Genomic DNA, 22,440 nt, shown 5'->3' with positions numbered 1-22,440 from the left:
TTGGTTCCCCTAAGGAACCAATTGAGTTCCCCTAAGGTTTCATTTCACATCAAAAGGTGGGAGAAATTCAGGAAGAAGACATTGAAGAATGCTTCACTGACTACTGGCATTAAAAAAAAAAATCTCATCAAAGTAATTTTTTTTTTTTTTTTTTTTTTTTTTTTTTTTTGAGACTGAGTCTCACACTGTCGCCCAGGCTGGAGTACAGTGGCGTGATCTCGGCTCATTGCAAGCTCCGCCTCCCAGGTTCACGCCATTCTCCTGCCTCAGCCTCCAGAGTAGCTGGGACTATAGGTGCGCACCACCGTGCCTGGCTAATTTTTTGTATTTTTAGTAGAGACAGGGCGGCAAAACCCTAGCTACTAATGTAGTCATACCCAAACCAGAACCCTGTCAAGAGGTTCTGAATTTGATAGGCAGAGACTGACCAAGTTGATTTGTCTCTGGCTCCTCTGATTATCTGTGAGCCCTCAATTGCCCAATCCAATAAAGAATTCTTAGTAGATCTGTGACATCTTCCATTCTCCTCTTTAATTCTTCCTTGGTTTCCAGAGCAACCAACCTCTTTCTCCTTGTTCCTCTCAATTTATGTCAAAGCCTCCTCTTTCCTCCTTCAGTGTTTGCTTCCTTCAAGGGTCCATCTGTAAACGATTACAGAAGAGATGGCATTCATTCTCAGTGCTTCAACTTCCAAATATGCTGATTGAGAATCCATATCTTTAGGTGTGACCTCTCCCTTCACACCCAAATTTCCTACTGTCTTTAAAACATCTACCCTAGAATGTTTCTGAGGGACTTGAAATTAAAAGTGGTTCAAATAGGATTTCACCGTCTTAAGTCAAATCCTCCTCATATTATGCCTGGACTCTGTCAGTCGCCTCTTAACAAGATTACCTGCCTCGGTCTTGACTCTAGAGAAGGAAGCCAAACTATATCCTTCACAGCATGGTTCCTGCTTACCTTTTCATCCTCTCCTACCAATAAGTGAACCTCTCCTGTACAATAATCTGTCCAACTTCTTATGCTTCCTGAGATAAGCTGGACTCTCCCTAGCTTCCACAACTTTACTCAGGGTGCCCCCATCTGTCAAAGGTTCTCTTCCCCACTTTATCTTCCTGTTAAACTGAGTTCCTCAAAGTTTAAGTCAAATACTCTCTAAAGCCCAGGATGAGTGGGTTAAATTCCCTCCTCCACACCTCTGTTAAAAAATAGCACTTTAAACTGAATTGCAATTGTTTGTCTTACAAGTCTCTCCTTCCACAAAACTAAAACCCCCCGTCTCCCTCTCCCCTAGAAGAGGAACTCTATTATTTCTTTTCTGTTTTGATTGTTAGCATCACTAAAGGAATTGCAGAATGAATGGCTTGCACTAAATGATTCTTCATGTTGCCACCTCTGACTCTCTATAAGAATTCAGCTTGCTCAATAAACATTTATTTGTTTAAGCTCAAATTGATTGCTTAGCTGCCCTAGAGAGCAACAGAATTAAGAGATGTCGATTTAGCAAATTGAAAAAACAAAAAGAGTCATGTATTAGGATGAATTCAAATGTATAAATGATAGTTTTTATTAGGCAATGTGGTAGCTGTATCTGTATCCTTCATTCCACAGTTTAGCCCTAGGAAAAAAAAAAAATAAAGCATCACATTCACCATTATAAAACCAACTCAAGATTTGTCCAAAAAAGGTGAGGCAGTTTCAGGCGTATTTTTATTGTATCGTGTTTTACATGGCTTTGCAGCCATTGAAGTTTGAACAATGCCAAATTTCCAAGCTAAATGCTATAAGTGGAAATTGGAGGCTACAGTTAAGTGAACAGAAATAGAACTGACAACCTAAATGCGTCAACATCCATGGAAAGTGACATCAGAAGTTTTGGTGTGCTATTACTTTTTTTTTTTTTTTTTTTAGGTGAGTGGGTGTTTTAAAACTTTTAATGTTTAGAAAGTGGCTCAGCTTGATTTTTTTTTAATATAATGTTTTTAACATGGAAGAAGTTCTCTATAAGGATTGAAAGCCATGGGAGTGCCAATGAATTTAAAATGTGTTTATGGCTAAAAACAGGGATATCAAGAAAGATGGTAGCTATCTCCCAAAAGCTCTTATGATTTGGGGATTATGATAATAATCCCAAGCATACAGAAGAGGCCCCTAGAGTGTTGATCTCTTCATGACTATCAACAAAACGAACTGCCAGGGAACTACACCACTGCTTGGTTCTGCATAAATCCTTTGATGACAGCCTCCTTGCTGATATCCAAAAAATTTCCAAATGGATTTGTTAAGAAGATGGAAGAACAGATCGATTTAAAATTTTTGAGCACAAAAGCTGAAAACATTCCCAGGCAATTATCCTCTATCATTCTGTGTATGGTTGTTGATGTTATTACCTTCAGAATGAATTTGTGAGTCCAGAAAAGAGCATGTAGATTATTCTATTAAAATATTTTACCACTACTGGTGAATAGCAGTTAGTTTCTGCTGAAGCAAAGTTAGTTTTTCCACTTTCCCTGCTTCTATGCACACACCTGTCTTATAGAACACTCATGCTTATCAGATTTTGAGTCTGTTTGATTCAGTAGACTGAGTTCTTTGAGTGCAAGAATTTTATTTTTAATCATATTTTAACGTTTAACACCTCACCAGTGCCTGATGCTTTTGTAGGCCAAAAGTGGTTTAATACCAGCGATTTCATATTGTTTAATAACTGTTCAATATTTAATAAACAATGCTCAATTACTTCATTCCATTTATCAGAATTGAACTGTTCAAGAAAAAGTCAGCATTTATTCCATGACTTTCATGTTTTATGATGTTTATAAATCAATAACAAATGTCAATTAGCCAATTAATCAAATCAAGTCAGCTTGATACTATAGCGATTGGCCCAGTTTTTATGGCATAAACAACTCAGTTCTCATAGATATCAAATAAGAACTCTGTGCTTCATTTTTTCTTATAAATAAGTTAAATTTTTATATCTCTTTTGAATACGAAAATGTTTGTTCTAAGAACAGTTTTTCATTGTTCATGTTTGTATGTTAGATATACATACATAGCTTTTGGCTTTTCTCAATATTTCTTAAAGATAAACAGAAACTAAAATGGAAAAACTTGTCATTCTATTGACCTCTAAAAGATATGAGATTTTCTTCTGTGTTTAAGTGAGCTTTGGGGAAGATGCCTCCTTCTGAAGACAACTTCAGAGAAGTTCATTCCAACCAGTAAGCTAAAGGATACTGGAGTCAAAATCAAATTGGATAGAGATATATTTTTTAATTGTGTTGCTCAAGTGATCGTATGAGAAATTCTTACTACCATTCAACAACTTGTTCCAACAATAGCTCATACAGTGACACAAAATAACCCTATATCCATTCCAAAGACCCATTTTCCCTTTTTGATGTATGCTTCTATCTCATTTCAATAAAATTTGGCTTTGAAACCACTACATTATAGTGGTTTCAAATAGCCAAAGCGATCATAAGCAAAAAGCACAAAGCTGGAGACATCACATTACCAGACTTAAAACTATTCTAAAAGGCTGTAATAACCAAAAGAGCATGGTACCAGTGCAAAGACACATAGACCAATGAAACAGAACAGAGAACCCAGAAATAAACCCACACATCTACAGTCATCTTATCTTAGACAAAGTCGACAAAAATAAGCAATGGGGAAAGTACTGTGTATTCAATAAATGGTGCTGGAATAGATGGCTAGTCATATGCAGAAGAATGATACTGGACCCCCACCTTTCACTGTATACAAAAATTAACTCAAGATGGGTTAAAGATTTAAATGTAAGACTTCAAACTATAAGAATATTTGAGGAAAACCTAGGAAACGCCATTGTGAATATCAGCCTTGGGAAATAATTTATGACTAAGTCCTCAAAAGCAATTGCAACAAAAACAAAAATTGACAGATTGGAACTAATTAAACTAAGGAGCTTCTGCACAGCAAAAGAAACTATCCCCCATCTCTACAAAAGATGAAAAAATTAGCCCGTTATGGTAGTGCGTCTGTACTCCCAGCTACTTGGGAAGCTGAGGCAGGAGGATCGCTTGATCCCAGGAGGGTCCAGGCTGCAGTAAGCCATGTTTGCACCACTGCATTCCAGCCTGGGTGACACAGAGTGAGACCCTGTTGAAGGAAAGAAGGAAAAAGAAAGAGAGAAAGGAAGGAAGGCAGGAAAGAAGGAAGGAAGGAAGGAAGGAAGGAAGGAAGGAAGGAAGGAAGGAAGGAAGGAAGGGAAGGAAGGAAGGAAGGAAGAAAGGAAGAAGGGAGGGAGGAAGGAAGGGAGGGAGGAAGGAAGGGAGGCAGAAAAGGAAGGAAGGAAGGAGAAAAGGTAGGGAGGGAGGAAGGGAAGAAGAAGGAAGGAAGGAAGGAAGGAAACAAGGAAGGAAGGAAGGAGGGAGGGAGGAAGGGAGGAAGAGAGAAAGGAAGGAGTAAATACTCAACAGAAAAACAGAATAAACAGACAACCTATAGAATGGGAGAAAATATTTGAAAACTATGCATCCAACTAAGATATAATATCCAGAATCTATAAGAAACTTAAATAATTGAACAAACAAAAAACAAATAACCCCATTAAAAAATGGGCAAAAGACATGAATAGACACTTCTCAAATGAAGACATACAAGCAGTTGACAAACATGAAAAAAATGTTCAACATCACTAATCATCAGAGAAATGCAAATCAAAACCACAGTGAGATACCATCTCACAGCAGTCAGAATAGCTACTATCAAAAGTCAAAAAGCAACAGATACTATTAAGGCTGCAGAGGAAAGGGAACGCTTATACACCATTGGTGGGAATGTAAATTAGTTTGGCCACTGTGGAATGCAGTTTGGAGATTTCTCAAAGAACTTAGAATTGTTATTTGATCCACCACTCCCATTACTGAGTATTTATCCAAAAGAAATTGTTCCACCAAAAAGATCCTTTCACTCGTATATTCATTGGAGCACTATTCACAATAGCAAAGACATGGAATCAACATAGGTGACCATCAATGGTGGACTGGATAAAGAAAAAATGTGGTATATGTACACCATGGAATACTACACTGTCATAAACTGTGGCTGCATCGAACATGGATGCTGTTGGAGACCATTATCCTAAGCCAATTAACACAGGAACAAAACCAAATATGACACGTTCTTATGAGTGAGAGCTAAACATTGAGAACACATAGACAAAAAGATGGCAACAATAGACACTGGGGACAAATGGGTGGAGGAGACTGAAAAACTAACTATTGGGTACTATGCTCAGTGGTGACAGGGTCAATCATACTCCAAACCTCAAAATCATGCAGTATATCCTTGTAACAAACCTGCACATGTACCTACTTAATCTAAAATAAAAGTTTAAATAACAAAAGAGAAAACATCCATTATGGTATTACAGTTTCCTTCAATTCTTAAAAATAGCTTTTCTGACAACATAACTAACATACAACAAATGCTATGTATTTAAAGTGTGTAATATGGTTAATTCACTCTTGGATTACATACACTGTTGAGACTATCACCACTATCAAGATCATGAACACAACCATTATCCCCCAAAATTTCCTTATGCCCTTTGTAATCTCATCTCCCCTGTTCTACCCAACTTCATTCTCAGGCAGCCACTAATCTTCTGTCAGTATGTATTAGTTTGCATTTTCTACGCTTTTATATAAATTGAATCATACAGTATGTACTCCTTATTTTTTTTTGTGTCTGGCTTCTTTCAATCAGCAAAATGCTTCTGAGATTCAACCGTGTAGTTGCAGGTATCAGTGGTCCATTGCCTATTATTTCTGAGTAGTATCTCGTTGTATGTATATACCACAATTATTTTATCCATTCACTCGTTGAGGAACTTTTGGCTTATTTCCACTTTGTTAAAAATAAAGCTGCTATGAACAATCTTTTAACAGACATATGCCTTCATTTCTCTTGGGTACCCTCTAGGAGTTGAGTGACTGGATCATATGGTAGGTGAACATTTATTCAAGAAGCTGTCAAAATGCTTCCAACATAATTGTAATAATTTTACCTTGCCACAAGCAATGTAAGAATTCCAGTTGCTCTACATCCTTGCCAGCACCCAGTATGGTCACCCTTTTGTGCCTTAGACATTCTAATACATTCTAATTTGCACTTCCCTAATGAGTGATGATGTTGGACATCTTTTTATGTGCTTATTTGTAATCACGTGTCTCTTTTGGCAATATGTCTATTCAAATGTCTTGCCCGTATTTTTATTGCATTTTTGTATTCTTATTTTGAAGGTTTGAGAGTTTATCTTACCAGATACAATCCCTTTCTCAAATATATGATTTTCACATATTTTCTCCTAGTGTGTGGCTTGTCTTTGTACTGTCTTAACAGTATGCTTGTGATCTTGACTCTATAACCAGCTCAAATCAAAGTGCTTTGGCCTTTGTGTCAGACACCCATTGACCAGTGTGCAAGTGGGGCCATTCAAAGAGCAATGCTCCTTCAAGAATCACAAAGAACTTCATACTCATTTGGATTTTTTTTTTTAAAAAAAGAGAAAATAACAAGTGTTGGCAAAGATGTAGAAAATCTGGAATACTTCTGCACTCTTGGTGGAAATGTAAAATGGCGCAGCCTCTGTGGAAAACAGTATGACAGTTTTTCAAAAAATTAAAAGCACAATTACCATATGGTTCAGCAATTCCACTTCTGGACTACTCAAAAGAATGGAAAGCAGAGTCTCAAAGAGATTATTTGTACACTCATGTGTAGTACTTAATACCATTGATCCATACAGTAAAAAATGGTTAAGATGGTAAGTTTTGTATTATGTGTGTTTTACCACAATAAAATTTTTGTAATTAAAAAAAAAGAAGAAGAATCACCAAGAATAATCACCAAGAAGGCATCACCGGTTGTCCTGGTCTTTAAGGGAAGCATGGGCACAGAGCAGCCAGCAGGATAAACACTCTGAATCAGACACAATGTGGAGACGGTGCTGTCACAATGGGCTTGACTCCAAAACATCTGGGCTTTAGCTTTTGCTCTGGCACTTCATAGCTCCAACTAGTCCATTAGGTTCTCTAGACTTTCTGTCCTCTTCTGCAGAATTGAGTAAAATGGAGAATCCCTCCCTTGATTTTCATGTGAGGCTGTCTTGAGAATCCAATGATCATTTTTAAATTGAAAAGTGCAATGTCAAGTTAGCAGGGAGATGGGGAAGGCTAGATAAAGGGTTTTATACCAGGAGATGCTATTGTTAATAAACAAGGGAGGTTTATGGTGGACATTCTGAAGAAGACCTGGTTTCTTCTCCCTCTTAGCTAATTGGCCATACAAGGAAGTCTATCTTAAATCCATCTCGGCCCCAATATCTAATAATCTATTGTGTGACTATAGGCAAGTTACCTAATCTCTATGAGTTTAAGTTTTCTCACCTGTTAGATGGGAAAAAGTAATCATTAATACCATCACCAGGGATAGGGGGAAAGTAAGTCAGGGTGCTTGAAACAGTTGACCCTGTTGCCAACAAATTTAGAGAAACACAGCCTCTGTAAGAACTCTGTTAGTGATTTTCACATTTTAATGTGCCTACGAATTTCCTGAAGATCTCATTAAAATGCAGATTCTGAAACAGGAGGTCTGGACTAGGGCTCAAGCTTCTGCCATTCCCAAGCTCCCAGGTCCCAGTGATGCTGCCCATGTAGGGACACATTTTGAGCAGCAAGACCCCGCACTGTGGGTCTCACAGTAGAGTCTGCTTGTCCATAACCTAGTCCCGTTTTATAAAAAGAAAGAAATAAAAAGTTTTAATCAGGCCTCAATTCTATTAACTTCAGTTCTAAAAGTTCTAAACTTTTTGAGCAATAGATACCTTAGACTTGGACTTACTTTAAACTTAAAAAGTTTAACGTCACTGTCGTACAAATGACAGGGGGAAAGCCCAAAGCTGGGAAGCACTGTGCCTAAAGTTGCAGAGCAACAGACCTCTCAGTCCTTACACTTACACAAATGCAATGATTGAGGACAGTCTTCACCCAATTTCCTCTTAAACATACACCCTCATTGAGGAAGCCCAGGAATGCAGGGACAAGGATTGGAGTCCAAAGAGAAGCCAATGGCAGTATGATGCTTCTCTGTGATTCAGAATGTTCCTCTGAAACTCTCCAAAGAACCAGAAGCAAATAACTAGTCCATCCACATTGGAATCTATGCAAGACTTTATGTAAAGCATCCCTGGCCATCTCCACCCTGAAAATTATTTTCTTTCTTGGAAATTTCAAAAACACAGCCAGAATTCAGACTCTGCTTTTCCTTGATTTTGGGGCCTTTGAATCTCAGTCTTCAGCTTTGAACTGAAAAATGGAGCCCTCTAGGAGAGCATAAAGCCACTGGAGTCCTCCTTGAAGTGTAGGCAGTAACGGTGGCAGCCAACCCCTACCACCCATGAGACAGTGGCTCAGGGAGGGTATTTCTCTGTAAGCATGAGTAACCACTCCAGCTTCCTAGGAATGTGTGATAAATGTTCCCATGGCTGTGCTGCAGCACAGTGGGTGCTGTTGGCTCTGTCTCACCACATATGCTATCTTCATGGTAGCTGCTCCCAAAAAGGGTTGTAACTCAGGGAATCTCTTCACAGATTTGTGTCTGGCTTTAAAACAAGGAGCTCTCAAACATGTCAAATCAGGGAAGCAGACGGTGTCTCTATTTTGGGGTGCTTTTTCCCTTTGGGTTTGTAAAGGTTTCCTCTAGGAGGACTCTTCCCTTTTACATTCATGGGTTTGATGGCTTGCATGTTGCAAACCAATTCTGCATCTGGAAAAGAGCCTTTTTCCAGGTATACAGTTTAGTGAGGTTCAGGTTGATCCAGAGGGAGTGAGGCAGCAGAAGGTGGGGGAGGAACACAGCGCTTAATGGACACAGCATGTAACATTAGTTGAATACTTCATTGGTTGCCATAGGAATGAGAAGACTTTTGATTTTAAATCATAGCTCCTCCAGAGCTATGTTAAAAATGTGATGGTAGATTCTTGCTATTTACCGCTACCAGCTTTTTAAATCAAGGGCTCTTTAAAAAAAAATGCAGCCCAAATGTTTACCCTGCTAGAGGAGGTTATACTAACCTGAAAAATGTTACTCCCAAGGCTCTAAGGGCTAAAGAACATGAACTTCTCCCAAGTACCTTGGGTCCCACAATTCCCCAGGCTAGTGAAATGCAATGCAGTTCTGTTATTTTTCCTCCCAAGAGAGATCTGTGAAATACACAAAAGAGCCTGTGATGGATGGTAACTCACTCAAGGTAATTATCATCCTAGTACTGTGAAAGCACATTTAAAAATCAATTGGTTTAAAACCAACAGCTCTTGAAACCATTTTTAAAGATTATTCGTTTAAAACATGGTGGTACATGTTTTTGTTTTGTTTGTTTGGTTTTTGTGTGTGTGTTGTTTTTCATCAGTCAGCCCGGTAATCCTTTGCGTTGCTATTCAAAGTTCAGACATGAGAGTGCTACCCTAGAATTTCAGCCTTAAACACAGTACCAAGTTTGAGTGTCTACTCCTTCCTCCCCTACCACCAAATAAGTACCGTATTCCCATCTAATTTGAAAAGCTAAGGAGAAATTAAACACATTAAAGGTTGAACACTACACAAAGGTTCCCAACCAGCATACCAAAATACCTCTCTCTCGGTCGTTGGTGGCTGAGACCCTGGAGCTGACTGCTTCTAGATATCTCTGCTCATTTACAGATAGGATTTGTTCTCAGTGTATGCCTTCACATGAAAAAATGTTAAGAGAATCAAAGATCAGGCTAAACTGTAATCTCCTGAGGAAGGAATCAAACTAGCTTATTGTTGTATTCCCAGCAACTATTTACAGTGTCTGGCACATATTGAGTGATAAACTATCATCTGCTAATGAAACAGTGATGAAGAAATGAGTAATACCTGAACATTTATAGTGGGCAAGATCTGTGGACCAATCCCTGGAAGAATAGAAACTTCAGTTGTTTTCTTTGTTCATTTTGAGACACAGTCTTGCTCTGTCGCCCAGGCTAGAGTGCAGTGGCGCAATCACAGCTCACTGCAGCCCCAACCTCCTGGGCTCAATCAATCCTCTCTCCTGTCACCTCAGTCTCCCAAAGTGCTGGGATTACAGACATGAGCCACTGCACCCTGCCGGAATGTCAGTTGTTGAGCAATTACCCAGTGTATAAAGTGCCTACTCTGTGCCAAGCATCTACATATATCGTGTCATTTAATTTGGCTGAGGAAAGAGAAGACGAATTCATGAAAATTCTGCTCTCGTTTGTCATTCACTGTTGCAAACTTCTCTCAGGAAAGCAGGGTAGTAAAAAGAATAACAGATGTCCTTTTGGTGAAGATATCTTGGCATGAGTCCTCAATGCTTTCCTACTTTATATGGCCCACCAGGAAAAAAAAAATGTGCCTTGAAGCACTGTCTGTGAAGAAAAATAATGATAATATCTAACACTCCTTGGGTGTGTATGATAAGCCAGGCACTACTCCAGCTGCTTCACACATATTAACTCATTTAATCTTCATGTATACATACATAGTTAACTACAACATACGTTAGAGATATAGACAAAATACTACTGAATTTCAGAGGACTAAGTTTATTTGCAATTGGAGTGATGGAGGCAATGTTTCAACATATTAGATGGATATAGTTGGGGTGGATGGGAAGGGGTGCTCTATTCCCTCAACTCCTTGCATACATGTAGGCTGTTCAAGAAATATTGTTAAATACTACCTAACCTATATATTTCCTGTGTTTAGGCTCTGGGTTGTCTCAATTGGCCCTGATTTTTATTCCTCTGCTAGAGATGGAAACTGAGACCCAAGGAGATTAGCGTGCACAGTTCTGCTGCAGAACTAGGATCCCCTAGATATTTTTAACTACTTCACTGCATTATCTCCTGAATGATTAGCTAACATTTCTTTGGTGCTCATTATACAGCAATGAGTGTTTTGAGGCTAAATATGACAGATTATTTTTCTTTCATTTACCGATAATGTTTATGATATATTAAAATGCAATGAATACCAACAAGGTTCTCTTTGTTTCAGAAAAGACAAATAAAGGCATTCCTCTTATGAGGGAGGAGTTTAGTCTTCTGTTATCTTTAATCCACAAGGAGCAGAGAATTATTATTTGGAAACTGAATCCCTGTGATATGATGCTCTTCAATGCCTTCAGGTGACAGATCCAAAAAGCATTTACCTTTGAACAACAAATTAAACTGAGGACTATGTCATGAATAATAATAATTGTTTGCTAGACAAAGATACGCATTGAATGTCCTTGCACATATACATAAGAAAACCATTAAGTGTTAATATTTAAGCATACAGACTTTGCCATAGAATGTGTCTGTGTATTTTAAACCTAAAAGGAATGAGTCATCTATGTTCTTTACTATTTAGATACGACCCACACTCCCTCCCTCCCCGTGGGCTCTCACTGCTATGTTCAGTCCTATTTGTTCAATATGCTTTGGAGGCTCAAGGGCCATATCATCAACGTAGAGTCTATTAGACTTGTGGCTCTTAGAGATTATTTTTCTTTCTTTCTTGAATATGTGTTTGGATATTTTCAGGTTACTATTTGAATTTTTAGGGGGACTAGGAAAGGGCTAGTCCTCCCACTAGGGAACTTGTGACTAATTTGTCAGCCTTCTCCAGGAGAGTTGAAAATAAATCACACACACAGAGAGGGGGAGAGAAAGAGAGAAACAGAGAGGGAGAGAGACAGAGAGAGAGAGAGAGAGAGAGAAAGAGAGAGAGAGAATGAAAGAATTGAGGGCAATGTGATTTTCTTGCCAGAGGGAATAAGTCAAATATCATTATTATGTATCCTGAAATTCATGTAAAAAATTACTATTGTCAATGTACTTCTCCATCATTGGGTGGTCATTTTAATGTTTTCATATTTAGATATTTGAGAGTTATAGTAAGTAAAGAGTTGCTAGAGAACTTCTTGTTTCCTTACTCAACATTTCCCCCTTCCCCTATTTCCAGATGAATGACCTGGGCACTGAGATGGGGACTGAATCTGACTATTTTTTCTTTGAAACAAAAAGATTTTCATAAGTAAGATCAACTTACTAGAATCCAGTTGGCAGAAGGGTAAGATGACATGTGAACTCTTGTTCTTTCCTCTCTCAACTGACTTTTCTAAAAAGTATTAACAGAGGTGAAAAGATACGTTCAGAAGTGGGCAGCGAGTGGAACCAAAGGGTGTCCTCTGACTGGCCCTGGTCCCATCATATTGTCCAGTGTGTGCCTTGTCCAGCGTGCGCCTTGTCCAGTATGGCTCCCTCTAGTGCAGTTTTAAGAGCAGAGGGCTTTGTGGTTTTGGTGTGAAGACTTTTCCTGCTAATTGAGGATGGCCCAAGGGGAAACTCCTTTGGCATAACGTTGTTGAATAGAATTAATGAATCCACCTCTGAATCTATACGGCAGCTTCAGGCCCTGGTTCAAATGGAGATGCTAACAAATTTAATGCAACTTTTCTGCCAGCAGAATACCAGGTATCTTAAACTTAAGAAAGCCCTCAAAACATGGCCATAGGTTTATACAGAATAGAATTAAGGTCCTCTTCCCTGAGACTTCATTCTCCACACACTTTTCCAATCCTCCCAGCCTTCTTTAGCTTTCTAAGTATCATCAAAACTTATTCACAAGAAAGAACTGGAAGTTCAATCACTCTAAAGCAAAAAGAACTGATGATGGCTTAACATGTTTTCTCTACCAGTAAGATTTCAATATGAATAAAGCCTTAGATAAAATATTTGCAGTACCTTATCAATTAATGATAAGCTTTACAAAGAAAGGAAAGGAGGCCACGCCTGTAATCCCAGCACTTTGAGAGGCTAAGATAGGAGAATCAATTGAGGTCAGGGGTTCTAGACCAGCCTGGGCAATATAGCAAGACCCCATCACTATTAATTTTTTTAATGAAAGAAAAAAAAAAGGAAAGAAATTTCTTTCGAGGGAGGGGTTGAGAGATAAAGTGACTTATCAAGCAGAGGGAGCCACTGCTATTGAAATATTCTGGGGTCAGGTCTTTGTGAAAATGAATGAATATTGTTTTCTGTGGTTGTCTAGCAAGCTAGCACTTCACCAAAGATTATTAATCTAGGTACCAAACCAACAGATCCAAAATATCATCTCACTTTAAGAAAGCCTCTAATATTTTAAAGTTAAAGCTAGTTGGGTTTATTAGCAGAAAAAGAATCTTCTCCAGGATGTCATTTAGGTAGAAGGCCAAACCTCAATAGTCCAACACAAATATAAAACATGGTCTTCTAGAGAGCTCAGGAATATAAAGCAATTAAACAAGGAAAATTCATTGTAAAATTATAAATAAGAAGAACTGCTTTATCTCTTAGCAAAGAGGATAAACCCAAGCTGGTTCCAATGGAAGTCAACAGGATAATATAAAAAGAGCAAGTTATCTATTTACAAATCATGTGATCTCTCCCAGAATGTTTGGGTCTTTTGCCATCCAACACAATAAATAACACCCCAAAACAAATACAAGCTGATATCTTTACTTGCCTCTAGATTCCATCATGAAATACACCTCTATTTTGAATTAACTGAATACGTCTGCTTGTGTATAGAATACTCACATACGTATCCTCTTCCAATCAAACTGAAAACAGAAAAGTATGTATCTCTCTACCATCTCACATATTTTTAATAATTCTAGATTATATGTTTCAACCTTACAGTTCTACACTTTCATATTTTAATGCCATCAATGTAAAAGATATGAATCTATTTTGGAATTTTTCAAAATAATCTTTTATTTCTAGGTCATAGAGATATGTTAACACTGACTTAAGTTTTGCAGAGCTGAAATCTTGAGGATGTTTTGGGCTGAATTGTTCAGTGCTGAATACGTGTTAGTTTGAATACTTGATGTAACCTTGCCTTCCTCTCTGATTTTACTGTTTTTCAGAACAATAGACCATTATAAGTGTTGTTTTGGAGGAGTTTAAAGTTACAAAACAGAATTGAGCTAATCAGATTTTGACATTGGCTTTTGAACGTTACTATGCTTCACCATCTTTAAAAATAATTTTCGAACACACACACACACACACACCTATATGTAATCTATAGCTATATTCCCCAGAGAGTGAGATCAATTTTGAAAACCTATTTCAGAAGTTGGTCATATGCTACAGAACACAGTGATTATTTCATAAAAGTAAGTCCCTGTTAGCCAATGAATAATCATCCCCTTCCCAAATACATTTCCTTCTTTCCTTCTTTCTTTCTTTCTCTCTCTCTCTCTCTCTCTCTCTCTCTTCTTTCTTTCTTTCTTTCTTTCTTTCTTTCTTTCTTTCTTTCTTTCTTTCTTTCTTTCTTTCTTTCTTTCTTTTTACAGAGTCTCTTTTTTTTTGAGATAGACTCTGTCACCCAGGCTGGAGTGCAATGGCGTGATCTCAGTTCACCACAACCTCCACCTCACAGATTCAAGCGATTCTCCTGCTCAGCCTCCCGAGTAGCTGGGATTACAGATGGCCATCTCCACGCCTAGCTAACTTTTTGCATTTTTAGTAGAGATGGGGGTTTCACCATGTTGGCCAGGCTGGTATCGAACTCCTGACCTCAAGTGATCCACACGTCTTGACCTCTCATAGTGCTGGGATTACAGACATGAGCCTCTGTGCCCGGCCCCAAATATATTTCTTTAAGTTGAAATTTTCCCTCCTGAGTTTTCTTAAATCATGACCCTTTCAAATTATTTGTTCACTTTGTAAAGTATTTTAAATTTCCCTTTCTTGGTCAACTCTCCAGAAATGACTGACTTCCAAATCCACCACCTACCTCCTGGGAATCAACTCTATTTTTCACATTTCCAGTTTACCATCTCTTTCTTCAATCCCACATTCATTTGCACTCACCTAAAGGTTTGGTCAGCAGCATAGACTTATACTCTCTCTCTCTCTCTCTCTCTCTCTCTCTCTCTCTCTCTCTCTCTCTCTCTCTCTTTCTCTTTCTCTCACCTATGAGTCATTACAATTTCAGTGGCATTACAATAACGAGTTCAGAACCTGTCGCCCACACCTCACAGTAAGTAAAAGGAACCAGAAGACAGCTTTCTCCTCTTATAAATGTCAAGTGTTCAGCATGTCTCCAGCGGGTGCTGAATAGAAGAGTAACCTTAAAGAATTCAGTCCTTGGGTTGGAGCAAAGCTTTGAGAATTAGAGTCCATAGTTGACTTTCCTACAAGGGCATATGATTGGTAGTTTCAGCTTCCTTTTTCATGAGGCTTAACTATCTGCAGCACCAGTTTGGTGTCTGATTTGTTCTGATCGGGTCAGAGAGGCAGAGCCCACCAGACAAACAGCAGAGGATTTTCAGGTTGGTTTCAAGGGTAGACAACCGAGCTGTGTATAGGGAGTGGGAGGACAGGGGCGGTGTTGATGGTCTTCCTTCCGAGGCTTCTCAAATGTAAATGCTCTTTTCTTAACAAGCTGACCCACTGCACACCACGCCATACTAATGAGCAATTCTGCTTGGTCAACAAAGAGTGCAAGAGGTTGTGGAAAACCCACAGTAGGGCTTACGTTTGGCTATCACTATGCCCTGCATGTAGATCTCAAAGCATTGTGCCTAAAAGTCCTTACTGGGGTTTGGTAGGAAGGATATTAAACCAGAATAACTTGAGATACTAGCCAAAGTTTATTTTTGTTGTTGAGATTATTTTGCTACATTCGGACAGAGAGAAATGCATTTAGGCAGGCTGGCATGATTTGCGCTAGATATTTGACCAGGCAATCAGAAGCAAGGAAAGGAAGAAAGCCAGGCAAGAGGGAAGGGGTGACATCAAACGTGCCTTCTGTATTTCGTTACAGAAAACAGCTCACAATTATGACTACCTGCCTTGTTTTGCAGCTCAGAATAAAAGTGGTGTTGCACCAAACCCTACTGGAGCAGCCTTCGTGATTAGAAAGTACTCCACACATTGAAGAGCCGAGGAGACATGAGAATAATTTTAAATGCAAATTAAATTGAGGGGGTAGCAGAGAAGAACACATAAAAGACAGTAAAACAAAACCTTTCAATTTTCTTAAATTAGCAGTCTAATGTGTTCTAAAGAGCAGCTCCACTCAGATCTCTTCTTAAGGGTTGCATTTCATCACAGTATAAATGGGCAAATCCATCACTTCCCTCTGCTCAGTGCTCTTAAAGCGAGATTGAAGGGAAAATTAGAAGCTGTTCATTTGGGCTTGCAGGCTCAGAAGCGTCACACTGCTTTGTTTTGTACTCTACCGTGTCCTGTTGAAAGGGGTCAACAAGTGCCGGTGAGTATCCGCTAACTTCTAGACTCTTCCTTTCAAATATCTTTTTGGCTAATTTTCCTTTGCTGGGGATGGGAGTTGGGGGGGATCTCCCACAAGATCTATGCTATAATGCATCTTTCAGAATCTGGGAAATTTCAGACAGCTTTTTAAGCTTCTTCCAGTGACTGATTCGCAGAAGGGAAGAGTTATTTTCAGCCTAGATGCCGGTGGCTGTTCTGTGTATTAATTATAACAGGAGAATGTCTAACATATGCTAAGCTAAAATGGCCTTTCCCTAAACTCCCCCATTCCCTGCCACTCTTAGGCCAGCATTAGGGTAAGAACTGGTGCCCCTACAAAAATTTCTAGACAACTTTTCTATATGTTAAATTTTTAATCATTTCATATTCTATTCTTTTGTAGCTACAAATCAAACTAAGATTTGGGATTATAAAAATAAACTATGAAGACATAAACCTTTTTTTTTTTAATGACTATGACACTTCTCTGCATAAGAGATAGGGGGCTGGGGAATAGCCCTGCATGATGTATACATGTGGATTTGATGATTTTCTGCCAAAGTTTTACACGGGAAACTGGTAATTTTCTTCCTTCACAGGGGAGGGTGCAGAGGCTGAGGCTGGCGTCACCTTCCGTTGCCAAGGTAACGTGCTCTGGCCATTTTATCCGATAAAGGAAGTCCAGTGGACTGTATGCATTATTCATCACTGTTCTAATCAAACAATCAAAATCGTTTACTTTCACCGGGAATATTTAGCAAGATCAAAGACACTGGCTGGAACGACTCTTGTTTTACCGCTGACAGATAGCCCTTGATTTTTATTTTTTGCAGTAAGTATATTTGCTATCGGGGTACCTTTGGGTATTTTTTAAAGTTTTGTCTTACCGGACTTGGTTTCTTAAATTAAAATACATACTGTTAGAAAGAGAAACCAATTGGATAGCCTTCCAAGCTTGGTTTTAATGAATTTGTCTTGTTAATTCTTTCCAAAAAAATATTCTGCAGAAATAGAAATAATTCATTTGTGCAAGTATCAGGGAAAGGTTACACAGGCTTGAAAAAAGAACCCAACAAGCTGAGTGTTTTCTGGGGAAGTATATTAGCTTTGTGACAGGCTAGTGTATGATAATATCATAGGGATCATTGTAATGTTGCAATCATTGTTGCTGCTCTACCAAGCACAATTATTTCTCAAAATCAGCCCCTGCCAGGCAGGTGACGATCCTCTAGCACTCTATAAAATGTGCTGAAGGGAATCGCTGGAAAGGAAGGAATTCAAAGCATTTGTACAGCAAATATGTCAGCGAGTGTCATAAACGCAAGGCATCTATGAGTGGAGGCTTGGATTCCCAGGCGATTTTCCCTGCTCCGGGGGAATCCGAAAGTCGCAGGATCAGCTGAGGATCAGCACTCACAACGGCGGACACTTAATCATGCTATTTATCAAATAGACCTTTATAAAACGGATAGTATGTGAATTTAACAATACATGTTCCAGCGAATATAAAGCAAGGAAAGGCTGGTATGTTATCTCTCTTTAGATCAGATCATCTGTTTTTCCAGGGTAGCATATATTACTTTTAATGAATGTTGGCTAAATGCTGCATTTTCTCATATGGTAGGAAAGCTATGCTGAGGGGTGGCTTTAGAATTGGAAATGTCAATCAAGCAGGTAGAATATTATAATGGGAAATTCTTATTCAATCATTTTAAAGTACATCTATATATACACTTTATACTTGACATCTAAAATGTTGCGGATTTTTTTTCCTCTTTATAGGTGTTCCAGTGAACATTTTCTCTCAAAGCTCTGTGTTTGGAACCTCAAGGATGGATTATCCCAAAATGGATTATTTTCTGGATGTGGAGTCTGCTCATAGACTCTTGGATGTTGAGTCAGCTCAAAGATTCTTCTACAGTCAAGGAGCTCAAGGTAATAAAATAAGAAAAAGAAACTCCTCTTATTTGCACGTCGGTTTTATATGAACAGCCGTGTAGGCTGTAGCTGTTAAAGCTTTGCTCTGAAAGTTTGATAACCGGTATTTCTAAATTGATAACCTCTACCAAACTGCTGCTGGAATTGAGGCAGGCATATAATAGAATAAATAAATTGACACTTCTTGGATGTGGTTAAAAAAATACCCAACTTTTGGTGCAAGTGCCACTCAGAAAGCTATGTTAGAAATGATTTCCTACCACCTTGTGTCCAACACTTATGTCCAAAAAGAATCAGGAATGCTCTTCCCCTTGGAGAATTTCCAGTTTGCAGCCACTGCACCTGAAATCTTAGGGCATCATGACCTAGTGGACTGGAATCCAGCAGGATTAGGGGCTCCTGAGAGAAGCGCTGAGCTTCTCTGTAGCTGCCTTCTCTATTTTAGCTGAATTCAGTTACTGCTTCAGATAATTACTAGTGTACATTCAGGGAGCAAGCCTGTTGTGAAGTGTGGCTAATGTGTCTGCTTTTATTACATGTTTCAAGATGGTCAATTAGGTTACAGTTTTCTTGCCCTTCTGTTCGGGAATTTAGAACGCTTTCCCACCATATTAAAGAAAGAAGCTGGAGTATTATATGGGATCTCGTGACTAGGAGATTTTTTTTTTACACATATTTTCTGTTTTCCATGAAATGTTTAAGGTGTTCAGTCAAAGCACCCTGATGATGGGCATGTCCCAAATGATGCAGGTGATGCATTGAGAAGGAGGACAATGTCCCTATTTTAAAATAGAAAAGCAGTTGAATTCTTAGAAGTCACAAAGCAGAGCTGAGAAAAAAATGCAGTCAGTTTTTATAATTCTGGCATCTTTCACTTTAGATGGTGATGGGAACTTCACACAGGCCACTGATAATATCCTGTCTGGGCTTTCCCAAGTGGTCCTCTGAATTGCTTTTACCTCCCTCTTAAGCCAATTTATCATGATAACCTCAGGGGGCTTGCAAGCCATCTCCTTCTCTGCTTCCATTTCCCAGAGCATGACCCAGTCTTCTTAAAGTCAAGATGGGTTAGAAATGATCTGGTTGATTTGCTGAGGTCATCATCAGCAGACCTGAAATTAGCAAAAGTGATATAATAACAAACTCTCCTCAACCTTCTGGGTGTATGAAGTCAACATGGCTGTTCTCAGCCACTTAAAGAGACATAAAAATATGAGTGAAGAAGGAAAAGAGTGAGAGACTGGCCAGGACCTCCAACCTCTTCTGTTTCTGCAAGTAAGAAGATGCTGGAAGTAGATGTAGAATGGAGGCTGGAAGAGGGTGAGAGATGAGGTTAGGCTCAATCCCTTCTCCAGTCTCAAGGTCACACATTGCTACAACACATCATTGGTCCATTCTACTGGAATGAGACAATAATGCTCTGTGGCGGGGTCATCCCGCTGAACCGCATAGCTGTTGGCAAAACAGAAAGGGGGGCAGCGGTTAACTATAGGGAATAAAGATGCCCACTTTGTCTTGCTGTGGGGATGGTTTAAGACTTTAAGAAGGCTGTGGGGATGGTTTAAGACTTTAAGAAGACTGTGGGCTCCAAGCTCTTACGGAAGGAAAGCAGGCAGGATGTGGGAGGCTCGGAGGACTCAAAGCAGCCTTCTGGTTGTCAGCAGATGGAGCTGGGGGTGGAGTGGTCAGAATTGTCACCATCAGTGACTGTGGTTTAGACACCGGAGCTGGAAGGACTAGAAAATGCATGGGAGGTGGCAGCATAAGCTACTGTTATTCCCTGGAGTCACGTTCATATTAGAGTAATCAGATGATGTTTCAATCAAGGATTCCTGGATTTGCAGGAAGGGCAAGGGTTCCCCCACACATTGTCTAGGTCAGTGTTTCAAAACCCCCAGTCTTCCTGAATCAGACATCCAGGTGTAAGGCCTGTAAATTTGCATTGTAAGCAAGAGCTCCAGGGATGACTACCTAGCCAGTTCATCAGTCTAGGGACAGCATTTACGAACCAGCGCACCTAATCCCGTTTTCTGTTCTTCCACCTCAGAACAGGAACATTGTCCTCAACATTAGAGGCAGGATGATATAGTGGTTGCAGTCTCCTCTGTAAAATGGAAACAGTAATAGTTCCTAATTCATAGGTTGTTAAGAGAATTAATGAGGTAAGATTTTAAAGTGCTTAAAACAGTGTCTGCCACATAAGAAATGCTACACACAAGCAAATCAATAAAGTAAAAATCCCGGGCAAAAGGCCATCCTCTGCTATTTAAAACTTCATAATGGGCTGGGCACAGTGGCTCACACCTGTAATCCCAGCACTTTGGGAGGCTGAGGTGGGTGGATCACCGGAGGTCACGAGTTCAAGACCAGCCTAACCAACATGGTGAAACCTCCATCTCTACTAAAAATACAAAAATTAGCCAGGCGCAGTGGCACGCCTGTAATCCCAGCTACTCGGGAGGCTGAGGTAGGAGAATCACTTGAACCCAGGAGGTGGAGGTTGTGGTGAGTGGGGGTTACACTACTGCACTCCAGCTGGGAGACAGAGTAAGACTGTCAAAAAAACAAACAACAAACAAAACACTTCACAATGAAGCCACTGCCTTGCAAACAAGAAATGTGGTCTGATAAAAGTTAAACCTATTTCTAGCAATAAAAAAATAGACATTTTAAATACATTTAAAAATGCAGTGATTCATTTCTTGTCTTGTCAAAACCCAGCTCAGGGCAAAACTGAAAAATAGCTCATCTTGCTGCTTCCCATCTGTCTTGTTCTTCATTTCATTTTAAAGATGAGAGCCCCTCTCCCTCCAACACCTTCCCTAGATCTCCAGCACACGGGACCTATTACCTTGGGAGGCTCCTTTCTCAAGTTCTGCTTTTACCATTACTTGGGGCTTGTCACCGCCTTGCATGGGTTCCTCCACTGTAGCTTCCCTCCCCTTTGCACAGACTCCACAGTCTGTCCTGGACAACCAGCACCCCTTAGACCTTAGACCTAATAAAGGAACAGTGGATAGGTGAAGGCCTGAGTACCATGACCTGCACCCTTCCCATCCAAACCGGATGCATACATTGGCCTGACTCAAGCTTGTATCTAACCAATGGCAAGGCCCCGAGGACCAGTGAAGGAGAGCAAGTTGGTGGCCAGCTCTTGAGGAACGCATTTGAGACAATTAGGGTCTCATGCTGTTGCTGAATCACTCCACATGGCAGTTCTCTGTTCAACCAGTACAGCCAGTGCAGAGGATATTAGTAAGGCCAAGTAGCCCCATTTTGATAACTCGTTCTAAAAAGAAGGCCCACTTGAAAGTACAGTATGGGATTAAGTATCTAAAACTTGGGTGACCTAAGGCTTGTTTGGCTAAACTGTTGTGTGATTATTGTGTTTTTGAGTGGTCTATTCTCACTGTCACGCAGATATTTCTGTTGACTGATCAAGAGTTTTTACAGATGTAAATGTTTTTAAAGGGGAAAGCAAGAAAATCTGAGTTTCTCTCTCTCATTTCCCACCTGACAGCCTCATATCAATGTATTTAGAAATTCGTAAAGTTCCAGGAAGATAACACCTTCTGTATTAGTCATGTGCAAAATATTTATCCAAAGCAACAATGGCAGAATTTTGCTTTTAATCCCCACAGGGTTGCTTTTTCAGATTTTTCTTGGAAAGTGGCAATAGCCTTTCCTTGAATAGAGGATATTTTAGCTAGTTAAAGCAAGAGGAATCCAGGAGGGTGAGAAGAAAAAGAAGGAAAAAGGCAATTTATCATGAGATAAATTCTTTTGGAAGTCCCTGAGGTTTTCAAAGGTGCCTGGTCTATTCTTCTGAATAAAGAACCTGTTATCTTCTCCCACCTCCATTTTCCCTTGGTTTGACCTCAAGATGGGGGAGATCTGCTGCCTCTTTGATGATTCTGCTTTAGAAGGTATGCTATGTTGCAGAGAGCAGAAAATGTATAGGGTCATCCTGTTTGCCTCCTGTCAGTGAAGGAGACTCTCTTGACTAACCAGTGAGTCGTTTGCCAATGATAAATCCTAACACGAAGGGAGTTCTGCGGAAGTCCATTTAACTGAAAAGGAGAACTCCAGAGGTCAGAGATACACATGGCTTCAAATATCAACATGTCTTGGCATCACATAATTTGAGCTCATC

At 39.5% G+C, this 22,440-nt stretch overlaps 1 protein-coding gene across 3 annotated transcripts in view; it reads left to right on the top strand.

The window, feature by feature from the left end:
• Nucleotides 1-11,094: 11,094 nt before the first annotated feature.
• The window catches only part of LOC104657356 (phosphatase and actin regulator 1-like), a 224,333-nt gene continuing 212,987 nt past the window's right edge, over nt 11,095-22,440 (top strand). Inside the window, exons 1-5 of one of the 3 annotated variants that reach the window (XR_004056791.1) lie at nt 11,095-11,224; nt 12,046-12,153; nt 15,941-16,350; nt 16,949-17,181; nt 18,132-18,284. Coding sequence is in view for 2 of the 3 variants with exons in the window: in XM_030928572.1 (XP_030784432.1) it covers nt 18,182-18,284 (103 nt within the window). In the remaining variant the exon portion in view is untranslated. Of the gene's footprint in view, nt 11,225-12,045; nt 12,154-15,940; nt 16,351-16,883; nt 17,182-17,742; nt 17,874-18,131; nt 18,285-22,440 lie in introns of those variants that run through there. The other 2 variants (XM_030928572.1, XM_030928571.1) reach the window with 2 other exon arrangements.

The sequence above is a fragment of the Rhinopithecus roxellana genome, chromosome 4, assembly GCF_007565055.1.
Source record: "Rhinopithecus roxellana isolate Shanxi Qingling chromosome 4, ASM756505v1, whole genome shotgun sequence".
NCBI lineage: Eukaryota > Metazoa > Chordata > Mammalia > Primates > Cercopithecidae > Rhinopithecus > Rhinopithecus roxellana.
The sequence above is the reverse complement of the archived record's forward strand: the minus strand, read 5'-3'. Positions and strand labels throughout refer to the sequence as shown.